Below are 19,676 nucleotides of genomic sequence, written 5' to 3'. Positions count from 1 at the left end.
GGCAACAATTCAACTCCAGCCTCATCAACGTATTGTACACTTGTAACAATCCACCCCAACTCTTGTACTCAGTTCCCTTTTGAAGGATTTATGACACAGGACTTCTTCACCAACCAGTCTCCACCGTCATCACTTTAAATAAACCATGTACTCTGAGGTCTTGCTGTTCTACAATACTCCCTGGGTCCTGCCACTTATTGTCTAAGTCTTGTCCTCATTTAACTTGTAAAAATGCAACATTTTGAACTTCTGTAAGTTAAATTCCATCTAGTTTATCCACATCTTCTTGTACCTCACTACAAGGTTTGAAATCATCAGTGAATTTATTTATCAATATTCACATCCAAATCATTAATGTAATTGACAAACAACAGGGGAGCAGCCACGGATCCCTGTAGCACACCACTGGTCACAGGTCTCCAATCTGAAAAGGGAGTGGATGTGTAGATGCAGAAGGGCCACAGAGGGATGAGAGCAGATCTATGAGAGTTTATCAGGATGGGAGGAGGTTACAGAGAGAGTGAGGGGTGAGGACCCAGGAGGGATGTGAGCCCAAAGATCGGAATGGAAAACATCAGGTAGGGAGCTGGGACACTAAGGAACTGACAGACACTTACTGTCCCCGGGGCAGCAGGCAGGAAGTGAAGAAGATTAAGAAAAATGCTGGAAAAAATCCTTTCTTTTTTACCCTCTTCCCCTATAGTTTTATGTATTCTGTAAAAGTGTCTCCCCTTACGGCCATTATCCCACAAATCTTTCTGGAACCCCCTAAATCTTAATCTGATGAACCCCTTCTGATTTGCTTAGTGGGAGGTTTATATCCACTGCTGAACTTTTAACAGCTTTCTCAGCAGAACAACTCATACCCCTCAACACCTCTATGTGTTGGGACCCTTAAGAAGCCAACATATAAACCAACAATTTGTATACAAAATAATGTTTAATGAGCTTCCAACAGTAAATCTGACCTACTGCTAGAATAAACTGTTTTAAGACTCATCAAAACTGAAAAGGAAATAAACAAATTACAAATTTACGTGGACAAATATCCTCCACCCACTTTAAGCCTCAGATGATGGCAACCAGTTCTGTGGTATATACTGATAAATAGTTAATAAGTTGTTTTTTGTTATTGTTACCTGGAATTCAGGCACAATAACAGCACACCAACATTCCCAGTTAAATTATCTTCTGTAAAAATCGTTAACATACCGTAATAATTTTTCTTAATATATTGATGAACCAAAAGATCCTGAGGCAAAACAGAATCCTTAGACCTTATTAAAACGTGTAATCTAAAATCAACTGAAGTCAATGGAAAAAGCAAAGTGGGGTTACCAAGAAAGCTGCAGGACATATTGTGTAATCCACCAAACATCTTATTCCTGGTGTGATTAGAACCCAGCCACCCAAAAGTAAGAACATTTCTCCTGATGTTCCTAACAATTTCCACCACACGTTTAACGGGGTGATCATTCCTCTGCCAGACAAATTAATCCAGTATGTTAATATCAACTTCAGCCTCTATTGTAAAGGTAATTGTTCCATTTCAACCAGTAAAGCCGGACGAGGGGACGACCTTACTGCACCACAACACAGTCTTAAATCCTTTGCTTGTATCACAACCAAACGTTTTTTAAAATTGACGATGAAGCTGACCATATGCCATACAACCGTAAACAAGAAATCTAAACAAAGATAAATTGCCAATAAGGATTTTCGTGTAGCATCCCAAGAATATCCACTAAGATACCTGAAAACATAAAATATTTAATATTTATCAATTATTTTACTGATACGGTGCTTCTACATCAGATTACTATCCATCCACATGCCTACAAATCTTACCGCCGACAGTTCAAGTAACCTACTATATAATTTCCATTCAAGTGCAGGTCTATTAATCCTTCTTGTGAAATATGTTTTGAGTTTTAGCTATTGAAAGCTTAAATCCCCATCTGTCTGCCCACTTCGTCCTTGCCGCCCGGGGCTGACCGGACCGTTGCCGAGGAAACGACGTCGGTGACGAGCACTCTCTATGACGTCAGCGCGCCAGGGGTCGGCAAATCGCAGGCTGTCACGTGATAGTGAGGAAACAGCCCGGCCAGGGGAAAGCGGGGGAGCTGTTAATCAGCGAACACGCTTGGAAGCTGGTGAACGTTATAAATAAATCACCGAACCCTTCATGAAAACAAAGAGCGTCACCGAAGAACATTTGTCATGGTCTAAGTAAATTTATTATCAAACCATATGCTACCTTGAGATTAAATTGCTTGTGGGCACTTACAGAAAAATAAATGCAATAGAATTTATGAAATCTATAAATGGCACAAAATCAGAATCAGGTTTATTATCACTGGAATCTGACGTGAAATTTGTTCTCTTAGCAGCAGCAGTTCAATGCAAAATAATCTCTCAGAGAGAAAGAAACAATGATAATAAATACAATAAGAATAATAAACAAGTAAATCAGATTGACAACCAATGTGCAAAAAATTCACATCATGCAAATTATATAAACAATCAATAATACTGAGAACATCAGTTATAGAGAACTTGAAAGCAAGTCTGCAGATTCTGGGATCAGTTTAGTGAAGTTATCTCTGCTGTTTCAAGAACATGACTGGTGTAGTGTAATAACTCTTCCTGAACCTGGTGGTGTGGGACCTAAGGCTCCTCTATCTCTTTCCCAATGGCAGCAGTGAGAAGACAACATGGCATTGATGAGGGATGTCCTTGATGAGGTAGAGCTCCTTGTTACCGTGCTCATTTATCGTGAGAGCTTTGCCTGTGATGAACTGGGCTGTATCTACCACGTGTTTGTCATCTTCTCTGTTCCTGGGCATTGGTGTTTCCAGACTAGGCGATCATCCAACCAGTCAGGATACTCACCACTGAGGATCCCTCAGTGGTACATATTGCAAGAACAAAACACTCTATTAATTACAAGTTGCAAGAGAAATACAGGAATGGTAATATTATAATTTAAACAGTGGGGTTATCATGACATTAATTTCATTTAGGTAACAAATCACTGAACACAGGAGAGGCCTGACACTGCAGCTGTCGAATCTCTTGTTTAAAGCAGTAAGATAAAATAAACTGTGCTACAAAGTTAACTATTGTATGACTTTGACAAGATTGAAAAGGATCCAAGATGCAACATGAACTGATCCCTGTGGACAGTAAAAAGGCAGGCATATCTATTTTTTTTAAAACTTCAGAAACCTGCCTCTCTCTCAACTAAGTTTCAGTAAAGGCTACAACATTTCAGTTGCATGCCCTAAGTGCATCATCCTTAACTACAATACTTATGCTGTTAAAACATACAGTCTTCAAACTATCTGACCCATCATGCCTGTTATGTTGATTTTGCCTTTCAATACTTTCTCTGAAATCTGCCTTCTGTTCTGATCCTTACCTTGCTGACCTGGTGCTTTGGTTCACACTCCTTTAAAAAACTCTCCCAAGTAGCATCAGCAAACTATCTTGGAGCCTATCTTAATCAGCATGTCATCTAAACCTTTGACTACATTTATAGATTCACAGTGGTTCGATGACAGCCTGGTCTGGAAACACCAATGCCCAGGAATGGAGGTCTACAAAAACAGATGGATACATCTTAGTTCATCCCAGGCAAAGTTTTCCCTGTCATTGAAAACAGTTACAAGGAGTTCTGCCATAAGAAAGCAGCATCCATCAGCAAGGACATCCATGATCCATGCTGTGTTCTCCTTTCACTTCTGCCATCAGGAAGGAGATACAGGAGCCTCCTTCCAATCATGCTTTTCAAACAGCATAGATAACTTCACTGACATGATTCCACAATATGCAGACTCACTTTCAAGTTCTCAACAACACATGTTCTCAGCTTTATTCATTGTTTTTTTTTATTATTTACACGTTTTGTCATTTTGACAAGTTGGTTGTTTGTCAATCCCTGTCATTTATAAATTTCATAAATTCTATTGCATTTATTTTCCTGCACATGCCTGCAAAGGAAGAATTCTCAAGGTAGTAAATGGTGACATGTACATAGTTTGATAGTAAATTTACTTTGACTTTGACAAATGTTTTTCAGTGACGCTCTTTGTTTTCATGTAGGGTTCAGTGATTTACTGACAACGTTCACAAGGTTCCCAACGGTTCCTCTGATTGACAGCTCGCTCTTTCCCGCCTCCCGGGCTGCTGTCTCACGGTCACGTGACAAGGCGGGTATTTCCCTTCCCTCTGAGCGCGTTGACGTCACAGATAGTGGTGCTTCTTCACCGACGTCGTTTCCCCGGCAACGGTCGGACTGGGGCTGAATTTTTCTTGAACAATGGAGAGTCATTTGAGAGACGGGGCCTTCCTGGAACACAGTGAGTTTTGAGAAAATTGAACTTGCGTCTCCACTTTCTCTCCAGGCACTTCCTGTAAAACCATCTTTTTAAAAATTTCTTCTTCAATTTTTATTGAACACAAACAAAAAGCACTGAATATATGCTAACAAAGCCAGGGAATCACACTTCAGCAGCAACAAATATATAACTATTAACTTTAAATATAAAAATAAGGAGAAAAACCACTTTAAATACTGTTGGACAGAAGGAGCTATTTCTAAAAAGAGTCACGAAACAAAAACATTTAGAGAAATAACCCGAAACGTTGACAAATTTGTACAGTCTTTACCACTTTCTGGTTATGGGAAGTTTTCAGTGTACTAATGTGTAGTTTGAAATTTGAGGGTAAAATATACATGAATGCTTCTCATTGCTGTATTTAAATTTATGGATATAAAACTTGCTGTAAATTAAAAGATTTATGATAAAAAATGATCCCTATGAGATTTGATATTATTAGTAAACCCAAATAAAACATTTTCAAAACAAAATGTAAAATCCGCATTAATATATTGATCTATAAATTCACAAACATCAATCCGAAATGTTTTAACACATTCACAATCACAAAACAGATGAAATAAATCCTCTGGATATAAACTACAAAAAGAACAGTTAGTTTCAATATCAGAATTAAACCTTGTCAAATAAACATTGGTTAGATTATATCTGTGTAATTTGAAACAAATTTCTTTAACTTTTTTCCTCAATAAAAATTAAATAAATTAGCCCCAAATACTCCTCCACCTCAGATTCCCCAAGCAACTATTCCAAAAACTAACAGCTGTAGGAATAGCAGTAATGTCTTTTTGAAACAAACTTCGAATACTTATATTATTTTTTTAAAAGACAGAGGAAAACAAATCTTTCCTACAGCTGTACTGGATGGATGCAAGCTGGGTAATTCAGCTACCCACCATTTCTAAACAGCATAATTACACCATAGGGAATTGCATCCATAACAACAGCAAATTATTTTGGATTCCCAGGAAATTCAAAGGTGGATAAACAAAATCGGTATAACTCAATAAAGTACTGCTTGAATTAAGTAACTGTTTAACTAACAAAATATTATTATCAAACCAACCTTTATAAAACAAAGACATATTCTTATAAGTTATGTTGTGGTTATTCCAGATAAAATAAGCATGAGGAGGAAAAACTGTGTTTGTAAATCAAAAACCAAGGTAAAAGCATCTTTTTATGAAACTGAGATAAACGGAAAGGAACTTTGTCTATTTTGTAAATTCCTGTAAAACCATTGTTTGCAGGTCGTTGGGACCTGGTGACGCTTTGCTTTTAATCCCATTAGTTTTTCTTTCCTCTCATGATGGTGACTCTTGTAAATTATTGCAGCGTTGGGATGTTTGTCATGTTTCTGATATGAACACTATTGACAGTACTGAATTTAATTTATTGCAATTTCCCTGTTAGTTTTAACTTTTGAGTGTCTCACCATTGGTTCTTGATGGATTTTCAGTCTGCTGGTCTGCCTCTAGCCCTTGTCACCCTCTGTGCTCTCGTCTTTGATTTAATATTTCCCTTGACCTTGTTTGTTGACCACAGATGTTCAACTTTCTCCTGGATCCCTCTGTCTAATTGGTGTCAATATCTGCTTCATTTGTCACTTCATCTACTGATCTGATCCCTGAGCCTAATTACCCCATCCACTCCAGACAACATCATCCTCACATCCGTGTAATTGGCCATATTTAGTTAGACGACATTGCTTCAAAGGAGGTTCACGGAAATGATTTCGGTATTGAATGGCTTGTCATATGATGGGCGTTTGAATACTCTGGGCCTGAATTCACTGGAATGAGGGTGACCTCTTTGAAACCAATCAAATGGTGAAAGCCCTTGTGATAGACTGGATATGGAGAGGATGTTTCCGAAGGTGGAATTCTTTGCCACAGACAGCTGTGGTGGCTAAGTCTTTATGTATATTTAAAGCAAAGGTTTATAGATTCTTGATGGACCAGGGCATGAAGCGATATGGGGAGAAGGCAGGAAATTGAGACTGAGAGGAAAATTGGATCAGCCATGATGAAATGGCAGAGTATGCTCGATGAGTCAAGTGGCCTAATTCTCCTCTGATGTCTTATGGTCTAAACTGTGTCATGTTGGGGGGTGGGGGGTGCTGGTGGAATTTTCCACCAATGATCCTTCACAGAAGATCTGTTATTAATCTCACCTCATTGTGCAAGTTACAACTAAAGTGACCTGTTCCTGGTTAGGTTCTGAAACAGACTGCTGTAAGAAAGAGTCCCTGACCACTCTACAAATTCCTCTTCCGCTCTACCTTGCAGTTTGATTAGTTTTATCTCATGAAGAGGTAACACCTAAGGGTGCAGAGGCTCCTACTGTTCATACCGTACATATCTCCTCACCACGCCATGATGAACAAGGCCACCCTCCTCCTTTCCCTTGTCCCAATCTGTGTGTAACATTGTTAGTTGAGGCCATCACCCCTACTGTGACAGAGGCCATTGACAATAGCTCACCAGAGTCCTCTGTCCTGGGTCAATCTTTCATGGTCCTCAGGTGAAGCTCATCTTCTTGGAGGATCCATTCTCTTCCCGGTTTGAGGTCCATGGAGTTTCTGTAGCTTTGGGTTTTTACAAGATGGGGCTACTAGCCCCTTGTCCAACCCTCCTTTTGCAACTGGGCTTGGGGCCGTCTATAGCAGAGTTGTGAAACACTGAATTTGCTGAGTTCTCAGTCCTGGGCAGCCTGCCACCATGTCCCTGCAATAGCTGTAAGATCAAACACATTTGTCACAACACAATTCAATGCCTGCACTCACTCCCCCTATTGATTCTCCTCAAAAATTTGTATATTCTGTTAGATCTCCACTCATTCTCCTACACTCCTGGAAATAAAGTCCTAACCTGTTCAACCTTTCCTTATAACTCAGGTCCTCACATCCTTGCCCTTTTTCTATGTACTCTTTCAATCTTATTGATATCTTTCCTGCAGATAGGTGATTAGAATGGCTAATTTGGCCTCACCAATGTCTTACAAAACTTCACAGGACATCCCAACACCTGCACTCAATAATTTATAAGGATACCTGCAATGCCACTTTAAAGGAATTATGCATCTATACTCCCAGATCCCTCTGTTCCACTACAGTCCTCAGTGCTGTACCATTCGCTGTATAAGTCCTACGCTGGTCTGTCCTCCCCAAGTGCAACACTTCACACTTGTCTTCATTCAATTCTGCCCTGACAAAGATGCAAAGTACTCATTTATAATCTCACCCTCTGGCTTCAGACAGAAGTTCTGTCATTTATCCTTGAGAGGTATATGTTCTCCATAGAAAAAATCTACTTTTAAACATATGTATAAAAAACTATTGAAAAGCTTCTTAATCTTCCTTATGATATTTCATGTTCCCTTTTTGAGCTCTTGGAATACAGAACAGATGAAGAGGAGTACAGGCCATTCAGCTTCTGATATTGAAGCAACACACACAAAGTGCTGGAGGAACTCAGCAGACCAGGCAGAATCTATGAAAAAGTGTAAACAGTCAACTTTTCAGGCTGAGGCCCTTTGGCAGGACTGGAGAAAGAAAAGATGAGAAATCGATTTAAAAGTTAGGGGGAGGTGAGAGAAAAACAAAAGGTAATTGGTGAAAATTGAAGGGGGAGGGATGAAGTAAAGAACTGGGAAGTTGATTGGAGAAAGAGATACTGGGCTGGAGTAGGGGGAATCTGATAGAAGAGGACAGAAGGCCATGGAAGAAAGAAAACGGGGTGGGGGTGGGGGATGACCAGAGAGAGGTGACGGGCAGGTAAGGAGATAAAGTGACAGAGGAGAAAGGGGATGGGGGATGGTGAAGGAGGGTGGCATTAATAGAAGTTCAAGAAACCGATGTTCATGCCATCAGGTTGGAAGCTACCCAGATGGAATATAAGGTGTTGTTCCTCCAACCTGAGTGTGGCCTTACCACAACAGTTGAGGCCATGGATTGATATATCCGAATGGAAAGTGGAATTAAAATGCGTAGCCACTGGGTGATCCTACTCCTTCTGGCAGATGCAGCGTAGGTGCTTGGCGTAACGGTCTCTCAATCTATGTCGCGTCTCACTGTTATACAGGCAGCGACACTAGGAGCGCTGGACACAGTATATGACCCTGACAAAGTCACAGGTGAAGTGTCGCCTCACGTGGAAGGACTGTTTCAGGCCCTGAGCTGCACTGAGGGAGGATGTGTAGGGGCAGGTCTAGCACTTTATTCACTTGCAAGGATAAGTGCCGGGAAGGAGATCAGTGGGCTGAGACGAATGGAAAAGGGAGGTCAGTGAAACCCTTTCTCACTGCTCCCCCTCTGTGATCTCGGCGGTCCTCCAGCACTTCGTTGACTGTACTCTCTTTTCACAGATGCTGCCTGGCCAGCTGAGTTGCTGCAACATTGTGTGTGTTCCTTGGATTTCCAGCATCTGCAGATTTTCTCTTGTTTGTGATTGGCCCCTGATATTGTGTTAATTTGATGCCAGTTTATATGGCATGCTCATTTGTCTATCATCTATATCACTCTAGTACCTTTACATTCCCATGTCCACAATTAAGCTAGGCACACTCCTTCCACTCCATATCACACTGTGTTCTTTGATAGTTCTTTACGCCTTCGACAATCTCCCAATCATCAGTTCACAAGTTCAGGGTAAACTTACTATCAAAGTATGAATGTCATCATATACTCATCTGCAATTTTCTTTCAGGCATTCACAATAAAACAAAGATATACAATAAAATCAATGAAGAACTACACATAAACAAAGATTGACAAAGAGCCAATGTGCAAAAGAAACTGCGCAAATCAATCAATCAATCTGGTAACATGATTTGTAGAGACCTTCAAAGTGAGTCTGTAAGTGTATAGAATCACTTAGAGATATAGATATAAGTAAATAGATAACGTGAGTAATATTTTTCCAGGTGTCTGGTGTCTAAAACTGGAAGACAGAGATTTTAAGTAGAGGGAACATGAGGGATAACTTTTTTTACACAGAAGCTGCACGAGGAAGTGGTAGAAGTGGGTAGAATTACAATATTTAAAAGGCATTTAGATAGGTACGTCGAAAGGGTAGGTTCAGATGAAAATGGATAATATTAAGAGAGAGAACTGACAGGTCAATTACAGTGTGAGGCTCCCTGTATCATCTCAGAGGACATGGGGTTCAGTGAGACAAACCCAGAGCTGAGGTCCAAGGCGGCCAAAGTCACTGCAGGCAATGTGGAGTGTCGTGGAGTCATAGAGTTGTACAGCACAGAGACAGGCCCTTTGGCCCATCACATCTGCTCACCTATGCTAATCCCACTTGCCTGCATTAATTCCATATCACTCTGTGCCTTGTTCATTGAGGCGCCTCAGATGTTGTTACACAGTTCCTGAAAGTGGCATCACAGGCTGACAGGGTTGTGGAGAAGGTGTGTGGTCTGCCTATTTCATGAGCCAAAGATTGAGTACAAGTGTTGTGACATCATGTTTTCGATGTACAATGAGTTGGTTCGGCTGCATTTGGAATATTGTGTACAGTCCTTGTCACCCCAATACAGACGTGACGTGATGAAGCTCTGTTTGACTTTGCTGTAGTGAAGAAAACAGGTGTCATGAGAGGTATGGAGAATGATATGTGGAATAGATTGGATAAATAGACAAACTATGTTACACATGGGATGGGTGTCAAAAGCTAGTGAGAGTTAAAATCGGTGCCTTCTATGCCTGTTTTGAAAGGGAGAATATAGCTAGAGCTGTGAAGATCCCTACTCTACCTGATCACAGGTAGATCACAGATCTACCAAGTTCATAGCTCCTTGAAAGTGGCTGCACAGATTGAAAAAGTCATTAAGAAGGCTTATGAAATGCTTGGTTTAATTAATCAAGGCACTGAATTCAAAAGTCAGGAGGTTATGTTGCAATTTTGGTTTCGCTGCATCTACAGTACTGCCTACAGTTCTGGTTGCCCCACTATAGGAAGGATGTTGAGGGTTTGGAGAGGGTTTAGAAGAAGTTTACCAGGATGCAGCCTGGTTTAGATGGCATGTGCAGTAGCGTGTGTTTAGATAGATGGCTTGTTTTCTCTGGAGTATTAAAAGCAGAGGGGAAATCTGATAGAGGTTTACAAAATTATGAGAGGCATAGATAGAGTGGACAGAGAGAGCCTTTTTCCCAGGTTTGAAGTTTCAGAGGGCATGAATTGAAGGTGGCACAGTAGGTTCAAGGGGAATATGATGCGTGTTTTTTTACCCAGAGTCATGGATGCCTGGAATGGTGGTAGAGGCAAATAAATAGGAGGCTTTTATTAGATGTTTGGATATGCACATGGATGTATGGATGATGGAGGATATGGACATGGTGCAGGTAGAAGGAATTAGTGTTTGCATGTTTATGATTTGTGTTATAGCTTGTTTGGAACAACACTGTGGGTCAAATGGCTGTTCCTGTGCTGTATTGTTCTATATCCAATATGTTTAATGTTCTATCTTGCAATATTTCATATTCTATAAGCTTCTATAGATGTCTGCTAGAAAGTATATTGACCACCTGCCTCACAGCTGGTATGGAAATGCCAAATGTCCTTGAATGGAAAGCCCTACAAAAACCTAGTGGATACAGCTCAGTGCATCACGGGCAAAGTCCTCCCGACAATGAGCACATTATTTCAGGAAATTGGTAGCTATTGTCAGGTACCCCCCCCCCCCCCACCACCTCACTGCAGCTATCAGGTAGAAGGTAAAAGAGGACTCCCACAATCAGTGTCAGCAATGGTTATTATCCCTCAGCCGTCCGGCTCCTGTACCAAAGGAACATCTTCTTCATCACTGAAATGTCTTTACAACCTGCTCTCACTTTCAAGGACTATTCATCTGATGTTCTCAACATATTTTGCTTATTTATTATTTCTTATTTGCGTATGTTGAGTCTTTAGCACACTGGTTGAATCTCCAAGTTGGATCAGTCTTCCATTTATTCTGTCAAGTCTAGTATGTATTCTCCGATTTATTGAGTATGCCCGCAAGAAAATGAATCATGCTTGTTGATAGTGACATTATGTACTGTGCTTTGATAATGAATTTGCTGAACTTTTCATCTGAACATGTTTTTCTTCCTTCTGCAATTGTATTTTACGTTTCCCATTGTGTAATTTCAGTCCCAACCCCCTCTCTCCCCTCTTGTCGCATTAAGTGGCACCGAGAGCCGCCACGGGTTGGCAAAGTTCCCGGTCAACAGATCGGGCGAGGCTTCTCTTTGGTGGAGCGTGCGATTGTAATTCGTTCCCTCTGATATCCAATGAAAAGATTTGTTGAATTAAATTCAATGGGTGATTCGTCTCTTCATGCAGTCAATGAAAGTGCTTAACTTCCCTATCCCTCTTTAGCATATCGCTGTCAGTGCTACCTATTTAAGCCGCGCTCCGCAGATTGTCATTCTTATTGTTGGGTTTCAACTCGACGGAAGAAATACCCGATCAGAAGACTGCTCCCAAGAAGGGTGCTAAGAAAGCGCTGCCGAAACCATCAGGCAAGTCTGGCAAGAAGCGCAGGAAGGTGAGGAAGGAGAGTTACGCCATCTATATCTTCAAAGTAATGAAACAGGTTCACCCCGACACTGGTATCTCCTCCAAGGCCATGAGCATCAAGAACTCGTTCGTAAGCGATATTTTCAAGCGCATCGCTGGCGGGGCTTCCCGCCTAGCCCATTACAACAAACGGTCAACCATCAGTTCCCGGGTGATCCAGACCGCAGTGCGCCTGCTGCTGCCCGGGGAGCTGACCAAGCACGCCGTGTTGGAAGGGACAAAGGCCGTGACCAAGTACACCAACTCGAAGTGAGGAGTGCTGCCAAAACAAACGGAAAACCCAAAGGCTCTTTTAAGAGCCACTCAATGTTTCATTAATAGAGCTGTATTTCTTTTTCATATTCTCTCAATCCCATTTCAATGCAAGACAGTTCTTTCACGAATTACTTGTTAAAATTGCAGGCTAAACTTAAATCGTATTTTGAGAAGAGAAACTCGTTCATATGCAATTCACACAAAGACTGACCGGGGACTGCAACTGAGAATGGACTTTTGTTCTATGTACAGAAATCGGTGAATTGCTCCCGCACAGAGCACACAACAGGTTGGACGAACTGCAGGCTAGGCAGGATTTTTCATTGATGCTGCTTGGCCTGCAGAGTTCCTCCAGCATTTTGTGTCTGTTGCTTGGATTTCCAGCATCTGCCGATTTTCTCTTTAGAAATAAATCCCCAGGCACTTCTGCAATATTAGCTGCACTGAAAGATTAGATCTGCCGGACTTCAGTAATGGGTTACTGCGGAGAATAACCCAACAAGCAGATCTGCAATGATTTGATTTTAGATTAGACTTGAACTAAAGATTTTTGGCAGGCTGTTTTAAATTTCTGTTGATTTTCGGAGAGGAAACGGTTGTTTTCCACGCTTTTGTTTTTAATTTTGATTGGTAACTAAGGCAGCTCTCCGATTGGAGGTAGCTAATAATCCAATGAAGTTAAAGGTAATTGCTGCAATCATATACATCTCACAGCATTCCCCCAGAAGTTTTATGAAGGTGGAGGTCCGGAAGTATTTCCTCATTCTCTCTGTAAATTGCTGAGTGTATGAAAGTGACAGGACGAGTAAAACCGGACGGTAAAGCTCATTCCAAGGCTAAGTCTCGCTCGACCCTGGTTCGGCAGTACCTTGTAGGTCGCGTTCTCAGACTTCTGAGAAAGGGTAACTGTGCTGTGCGAGTGAGTGCCAGAGACCTTGTCTATCTATCTGGCGGCTGTGCTCGAGTATCTGACGGCTGAAATCCTTGAGTTGGCCCAGAATAACAAAAAAAAACATCATCCCCAGGCATCTGCAAGATGGCTGTCTCAACGTCGAAGATCTCAACAAGCTGCGGGTGGGGGTGATCATTGCTCAGAGTGAGGTGCTGCCCAACATCCAGGCCGTGATGTCGTCCAAGAAAACCGGCAGTGCCAGCAACAGAATCTGAACCCAGTGACCCAAAGGCTCTTTTCATATCCACTTAGTGTCTGTGCAAGGGCTGCTCTGCGGATTTAATGAGCGCAGGGTAAAGGGCACGGGTTTCGTCACTGGGAAATGTTTCTGTGTAAGTTCCTTCTACAAGAACACTGAAGTCATACTAATTTATCTTTTCTTATTCCTGTCGATGTGTGGAGATGGTTTGCTGAATCATTCCCGGAACTGAGGGAGTTTTCTGCTAGTGTCCACAAAATGCTCAGATGTTTCACCCAGAGAGATGGTTTGGATAAATTTCCCTTTTACTAACGGTCTCATATTTAAGGTTAGTCAGTAACATTGCTATCGGATGTCCTGGATAACTGCCACAATAAACTCTTCTGAATTGTACTCAATTCTCCAGAAAATCAACGATAATATTCTAGAAAAGGAACAAAAGTAGACTGGATGGGCCAAATTGCCTGTTATATTGCTGTAACATTCTGTAGAAGTGTGAATCTACATACTCTGCTACTAGAAACCTGATCAATGATAATCATATTTACTGTTTCTCCCTGCCTCCATTAGCCTGTTCCACCTGGTATTGGTTTATACCGTTACTAATTTTATCCCATTGAGCTCTCCCCAATCTTTTCTGCAAATTTAAAACAAACTTGCTTTGGCTTCACTTTACAAATTCTGACCTGAAATGCTCACTTCCTTCTTCTCTCAATGCTGAACCTAAGATTTCTGACAGATTTTGTAAGGGCCAGTCTGAAACTTTCTCAAATGTTGTTCTCATTCAGAATGTTGAGTTGTTAGAATACTACTTTCTCAAGAATCTTACACAGGAGGGGAAGTTTTGAGAAAGTCCTGCAGCTAGCTAGTACATCATTTTCAAGGTTTGGCTTTTTAGTAGAAGTTTGACAGCCACAGTTTGAAAGGCATCTGGAAAACTTCCTGTTTCAAGGATGGTGTTAGTAATTTTCCTAACAATTGAAAGCACTACTAAAAGAGTAGCGCACCCAGAAAAAAAAGGCTCCTTTTATTCACACTCTTTGCCTCCTGCCAATCAGCTAATCTTCTATCCATGCTTGCAACACACAAAATGCTGGAGGAACTCAGCAGGCCAAGCAGCATCTATGGAACAAAGTAAACTGTGAGCGAAATTCTTCAACTTTGGAATGTATCTACCTTGTGCCTTCCAAATTGTTATCAAAAACTCCAGCCTCACCTTTCAGTCAACTTGGCCAGCACCTCTCATGTTTCTGTAATTCCTGTTACTCCACAGTACTACCAATACATCTACTTTGACCTTTTCCCTGAAGGTGGTGAGTCAAACTCAGAAACTACCCTCATCAGTATATATTTTTACCTCTTCAAAAATATCTAATGAAATCAAGTTGATGAGCTTTAAAGGAAAAAAATCCTTTTTAATTGTTGTTCTTCTTGTAAGTTTTAATGGCAGTTGGCAGAGGTACACGATGTGCATTACCACCACCTGAACTGGAGTGTGGAGGAAAGAGACAGGAAGAATACCAATTAAATTCTCCCTCAAAAATATCAAAATGTTTATTGCTTTTCAGAACATCAAATACAGACATACATTACAATGACAGTGATATCCTAACAAACTTTCCATGTTAAATTTGGTCTGTTTCAAAGATCTTAATTTAGATGCTTCCTTTGCATTTCATGGGAATTACATTTAATCAACCTATTTTGCACAATTTCTTGTGAAGTGCACTCCAGACAAATGCTCATATCAGGCATATTAATTGTGAACAGGGAGTTATTCAACCTAGTATTTCCAAAATGTAAACGTGAAAATATAACTTCTTCCCCCCTTTTAAACACATTATCTGAGTTTTCACCATCATCTCAATTTGATATAAATGCCATCCTTTACTTTCTTTATCCAAACATTGTTGCTACAGTGATCAAATTGATGTTTTAGTTAGTTATGGGTTTCATCTCCCCTATACGCAAAGGCACCATGATATTGATATCATTAAAATTAACTGATTGGTTGGCTAGAATATCTGCCACTTCATTTTGTTCAACTCCAACATGGGCAACAACCCATAACAAATATATACGGCTGCCTCCACCCTGCAACCTCAACAAAGCCAAAAATAATGTTTGGCCTATACTTCAGTATACCTGTTTAATAGATGTCAAAACCAAAACTTGTGAAGACACTGCCCAGATGAAGGTAATAGTAGTCTACTTCTGTGGAAAAGATTGCTAAGAGCAGTCATGATCATGGAAAGACTGATCACTAATGCCATGCATGTCTTTGCATAATGAACAAAATTGAAAACTAATCAAAGCACAGATGTACAGAATCAGGGCATACTTCTTCAACCTATTCCAAGACTAAAATGATAGGAAGATATCTCAGGCATGAATTTGAATACTTAAACTGACAATCTTCATAATAGTCACCTGAAACTTAAGAACATAAACAGAAAAGCAATGGGTGACTGGATCTTTCAAACTATCTTTGCAGAGTGTAAGAATCCACAATGTCTGCACCTATCACTGAACTACCTGTGCTACTGATATACAATCATTTTTCATCTTGATCTTTTCTCAAAAGCTGAAATCAACCACAGGCAAAGGGGAAAAATCAAGGAATGATAGAAACAGATACACGTTAATTCCGCATTAATAAAAAGACAATATTTTGTGTCCATTCATTTCGTTTCCACCCAAAACGAAAGACCTTAGCAATGAACTGCTCCCAACACTCTATGACTGTTGCCAATAAACCTTGCTAATTGTGTCATCCTGGGATGGGTGTTCCGCCAGTTCACATTACCCATTCAAAATGTTAGATAGAAATACTAATTTTCATTCGTCAAAATCTACCAATGGGAACCTAACTTTGCCGATTCCTCATTAGCATAGGGCGGGGACACACACACACTGCCTATTTAAGCCGTGCTCCAGGTCGTCCAGTTTATTTCTGTGCTTGAAGCTGAATAAAGAAATTCCTGAGCCGTCGAAAGTTTCCAAGAAAGGCGTCAGGAAAGCCGCGTCCAAAGCGCAAGGCAAGGGAGGCAAGAAGGCGAGGAAGGAGACTTAATCCATTTACGTTTATAAGGTAATGAAGCAAGTTCACCCTGATACCGGCATCTCCTCCAAGGCAATGAGTATCATGAACTCATTCGTGAACGACATTTTCGAGCGCATCGCTGGTGATGCTTCCCGCCTGGATCATTATAACAAGCGATCGACGATCACTTCCCGGGAGATCCAGACCGCCGTGTGCCTGCTGTTGCCCGGGGAACTGGCCAAGCACGCCGTGTCGGAAGGGACCAAAGTGGTGACCAAGTACACCAGTTCCAAGTGAAGCGGCCGAATGTTAAGACAAGCCCAAAGGCTCTTTTAAGAGCCACTTATATCTTCCGTTGAAGAGTTGTACAAATGATTTGATATTGGATGGCTGCCAGTTTGACATTAGAGGTAATTTTATTTATTTTTATGTTGAATATTCTTTCAATGCTCCGTATAATCCCGTCGTTGCCATTCCTGCCCACTTTTCTAACACGGACATATTGCTCACTCCCGTCAATTTGTCGCGATTTTCACACAGCGGATTGAGGTGGATTTCCTCGTGTTTGCTTTTGAGGTGAAGATGTTAGCTGTTGCTGAAGTGATATAGTTGTTGTGAATACACCCCGTGTTGTCAGTGGTTTGAATTGTATCTCAACTCGCGATCACAATAGATTCACTCGAGTCGTTTCACAGAACCGACAGTTTCTGCTCCAACTGCAGTTTGTAAGTGGTGACCCGACTACAAGCTGATGTGTTCTACATATTAGACTAACCTGGTTGCATTCGGTGAATCAGCCTTTATTCCACTAGATTACAAGTGGATTTGGCAAGTGTAGAAACACTAAATCTCTCATGTGATGAATCCACGCACGGTCTTTATCGTAAATAAGTGTGGACTCTGACGGTAAAGTCCTGTTCACAATATTATCTTTATTTTTGTCTAATGGGTTAGTTAGTCTTGGCGGTATTTACATATTGTGGCGAATGAAGTTAGTTTGGAGAATCTTTTTATTACCTGATCATTGGTTAATAGGTTCGTTCGCGGATTTAAGCGCTCTGCACTGCTCCAGAAAGTGCCGGGGCGAGCCCAGGAAAATTTGCTCATTATTTTCCCTTTCTCATGAGCCTGTGAACACGGACTACCGGGAACTGTGGTGCTGCCCAGGACTAGGCAAGACAGGTTTGCTGTTAGCCTTACCACCGGTTTTCCCTCGTCCACTCATTCGAGCAAAACACTTCACAAAGAATAGGAAAAGTTTCTGGATTCCCCCTTTTTCTAGCTCCTGGGGGAAAGAGGAAGGATACTTACGATTGGTGCTGCGTCGCTTGCTCGAATTGGTTATCTGGAATAACCCAATGAGCGAGCTGTCCGGTTCTCCAATGATCAGCCGCAGCTAGAGAAGCGCGGAAAATAACTCTCAATCACCAAAAATTATGAAATTTTTTAAAGCCCGCCAAAAGTGAATAAAAAGTCTACAATATAAATCAATTACACATCTCCGTATGAACACGGATTCCCTACATGACCACTCCGCTTCTGCCCATATGTAATGTAAATTAATTGTTCCACGACTGAATTCAGGAATTTCTGGTTCTTTCTGGAAACACATCATGGACGTGTCGCTCTTCTCAAAATGCCCAGAGCCACAGAAACAGTCAGGTGGACGATCTCAGCCTCACCTGGAAGTGCTCATTCAGTTCCTGAATGGTGGAGAGGGAAAAGCTAGTCCCGCTTGTCAATGATTGGCCCACAGCTTCTAAACCTCCCCTTTCCATCTGCTTACCTCGATGGTTTTTAAAATGTTGCTCTTGTGCCTGCCTCACCACTGTTTCTTACAGCTCATGCCAAACAAACAGCAGCCTTTTTATAAAGAAACTGTTGCCTCAGAGGTCTCTTTAATATCTCTCAACTCTGATCAGAAGCTAATAATCTCTTGCTATTTGCACACACCTACCCTGGTAAATAGACTATGCACTTTTATCCTGCGTATGCCCCATACGATCTTGTATACTTCTATCAGTTCACCCCTAAGTCTTCTACGTTCCAGAGAGTAAACTCCAAGTCAACAGAACCACTCCCTCTAATGGATGCATAGAGAGACTGCAAGAGTCTGAAATACACCCAATGACCTCGCCTACAAAGCTACCTGTGGTAACAAATTCCCATCCTCTGGCTAAAGAAGTTTCTCCACAGTTCTGTTTTAAATAGATACCACTCTATCCTAAGGCTGTGCCCTTTTATCCTAGATCCCCCACCGTTGTAAACCTCCTTTCCACATTTACTCTGTATAGGCATTTCAACGTTCAAAAGGTTTCAATGAGATCTCCCCCTCATCCTTCTAAATTCCAGTGAGCACTGACATTCTTCATATGCACTGTCATCAAACATTCTTCATATCATGACTTTCATTCCTGGAATCATCCCCGTAAGCCACCTCTGGACCCTCTCAACTCCTATACTCTCTTAGTCCTATATCAGCTCTCATCTCTCTTTTATCGTTCTACATTCTTGAAAGAACTTTCAATCTCCACTTTAATATTGTTTGCTAGCATTCATTCATATTTCATCTTTACCCTTCTGATGATCTTTTAGTTGCTCTCTATAGGTTTTTAAAAGTTTTGCAATCCTCTATCATTGCTTTGTTGTAGGACCTCTCTTTTCTTTTTTACATTAGCTTTGACTTCCCTTGTCAGCCACAGTTGTACTATTTTGCCATTTGAGTATTTCTTTCATTTTTTGAATACATCTGTCCTGCCTCATTTTTTCCTCAGGAAACTCACACCATTGCTTCTCTGCTGTCATCCCTGTCGGCAGCTCCTTCCAATTTACTTTGGCCAACTACTCTCTCAAACCACTTTAATTTCCATTACTCCACTGAAATACTGCTATGTCAGAACCTACTTTCTCCCTTTCAAATTTCAAGTTGAACTTAATCATCTTGTGATCACTGGCTCCAAGGGCTGTTTTACCTTATTCTCCCTAATCTTCTCTGGTTCATTAAATAACACACAATATTCTGCAAATAGCTGATCCCCTAGTATGTTCAATGATAAACTGCTCTAAAAAGCCACCTCACAGTCATTCAACAAACTTACTCACCAAACTGATTTTCCAATTGACTTGCATGTTAGAAACTCCCATTACAATCATTCATGACATGGTTGAATTCTACTCATATGTCTTAAGTTCTTATAGTCTAAGACAACCCATTCACTGTACTTTATGTACACAGACCTATAAAACACAACCACTA

At 41.0% G+C, this 19,676-nt stretch overlaps 2 protein-coding genes across 3 annotated transcripts in view; one reads left to right on the top strand and one right to left on the bottom strand.

Moving 5' to 3' along the window:
• LOC132380512 (uncharacterized) overlaps positions 1-2,002 on the bottom strand; it is a 34,206-nt gene extending 32,204 nt beyond the window's left edge. For both annotated transcript variants that reach the window (XR_009507795.1, XR_009507796.1), the window contains exon 1: positions 1,849-2,002. The gene's annotated coding sequence lies outside the window, so the exon portion shown is untranslated. The remainder of the gene's footprint in view (positions 1-1,848) is intronic.
• A 2,106-nt stretch (positions 2,003-4,108) lies between these two features.
• LOC132380682 (uncharacterized) overlaps positions 4,109-19,676 on the top strand; it is a 79,626-nt gene continuing 64,058 nt past the window's right edge. Inside the window, exon 1 of the mRNA XM_059949668.1 lies at positions 4,109-4,361. Within this exon, the coding sequence (XP_059805651.1) occupies positions 4,322-4,361 (40 nt within the window). The 5' untranslated portion in view covers positions 4,109-4,321. The remainder of the gene's footprint in view (positions 4,362-19,676) is intronic.

The sequence above is a fragment of the Hypanus sabinus genome, chromosome 24 (assembly GCF_030144855.1).
Source record: "Hypanus sabinus isolate sHypSab1 chromosome 24, sHypSab1.hap1, whole genome shotgun sequence".
Taxonomy (NCBI): Eukaryota; Metazoa; Chordata; class Chondrichthyes; order Myliobatiformes; family Dasyatidae; genus Hypanus; species Hypanus sabinus.
Note: the sequence above shows the minus strand (reverse complement) of the source record. Positions and strands in the feature narration are given on the sequence as shown.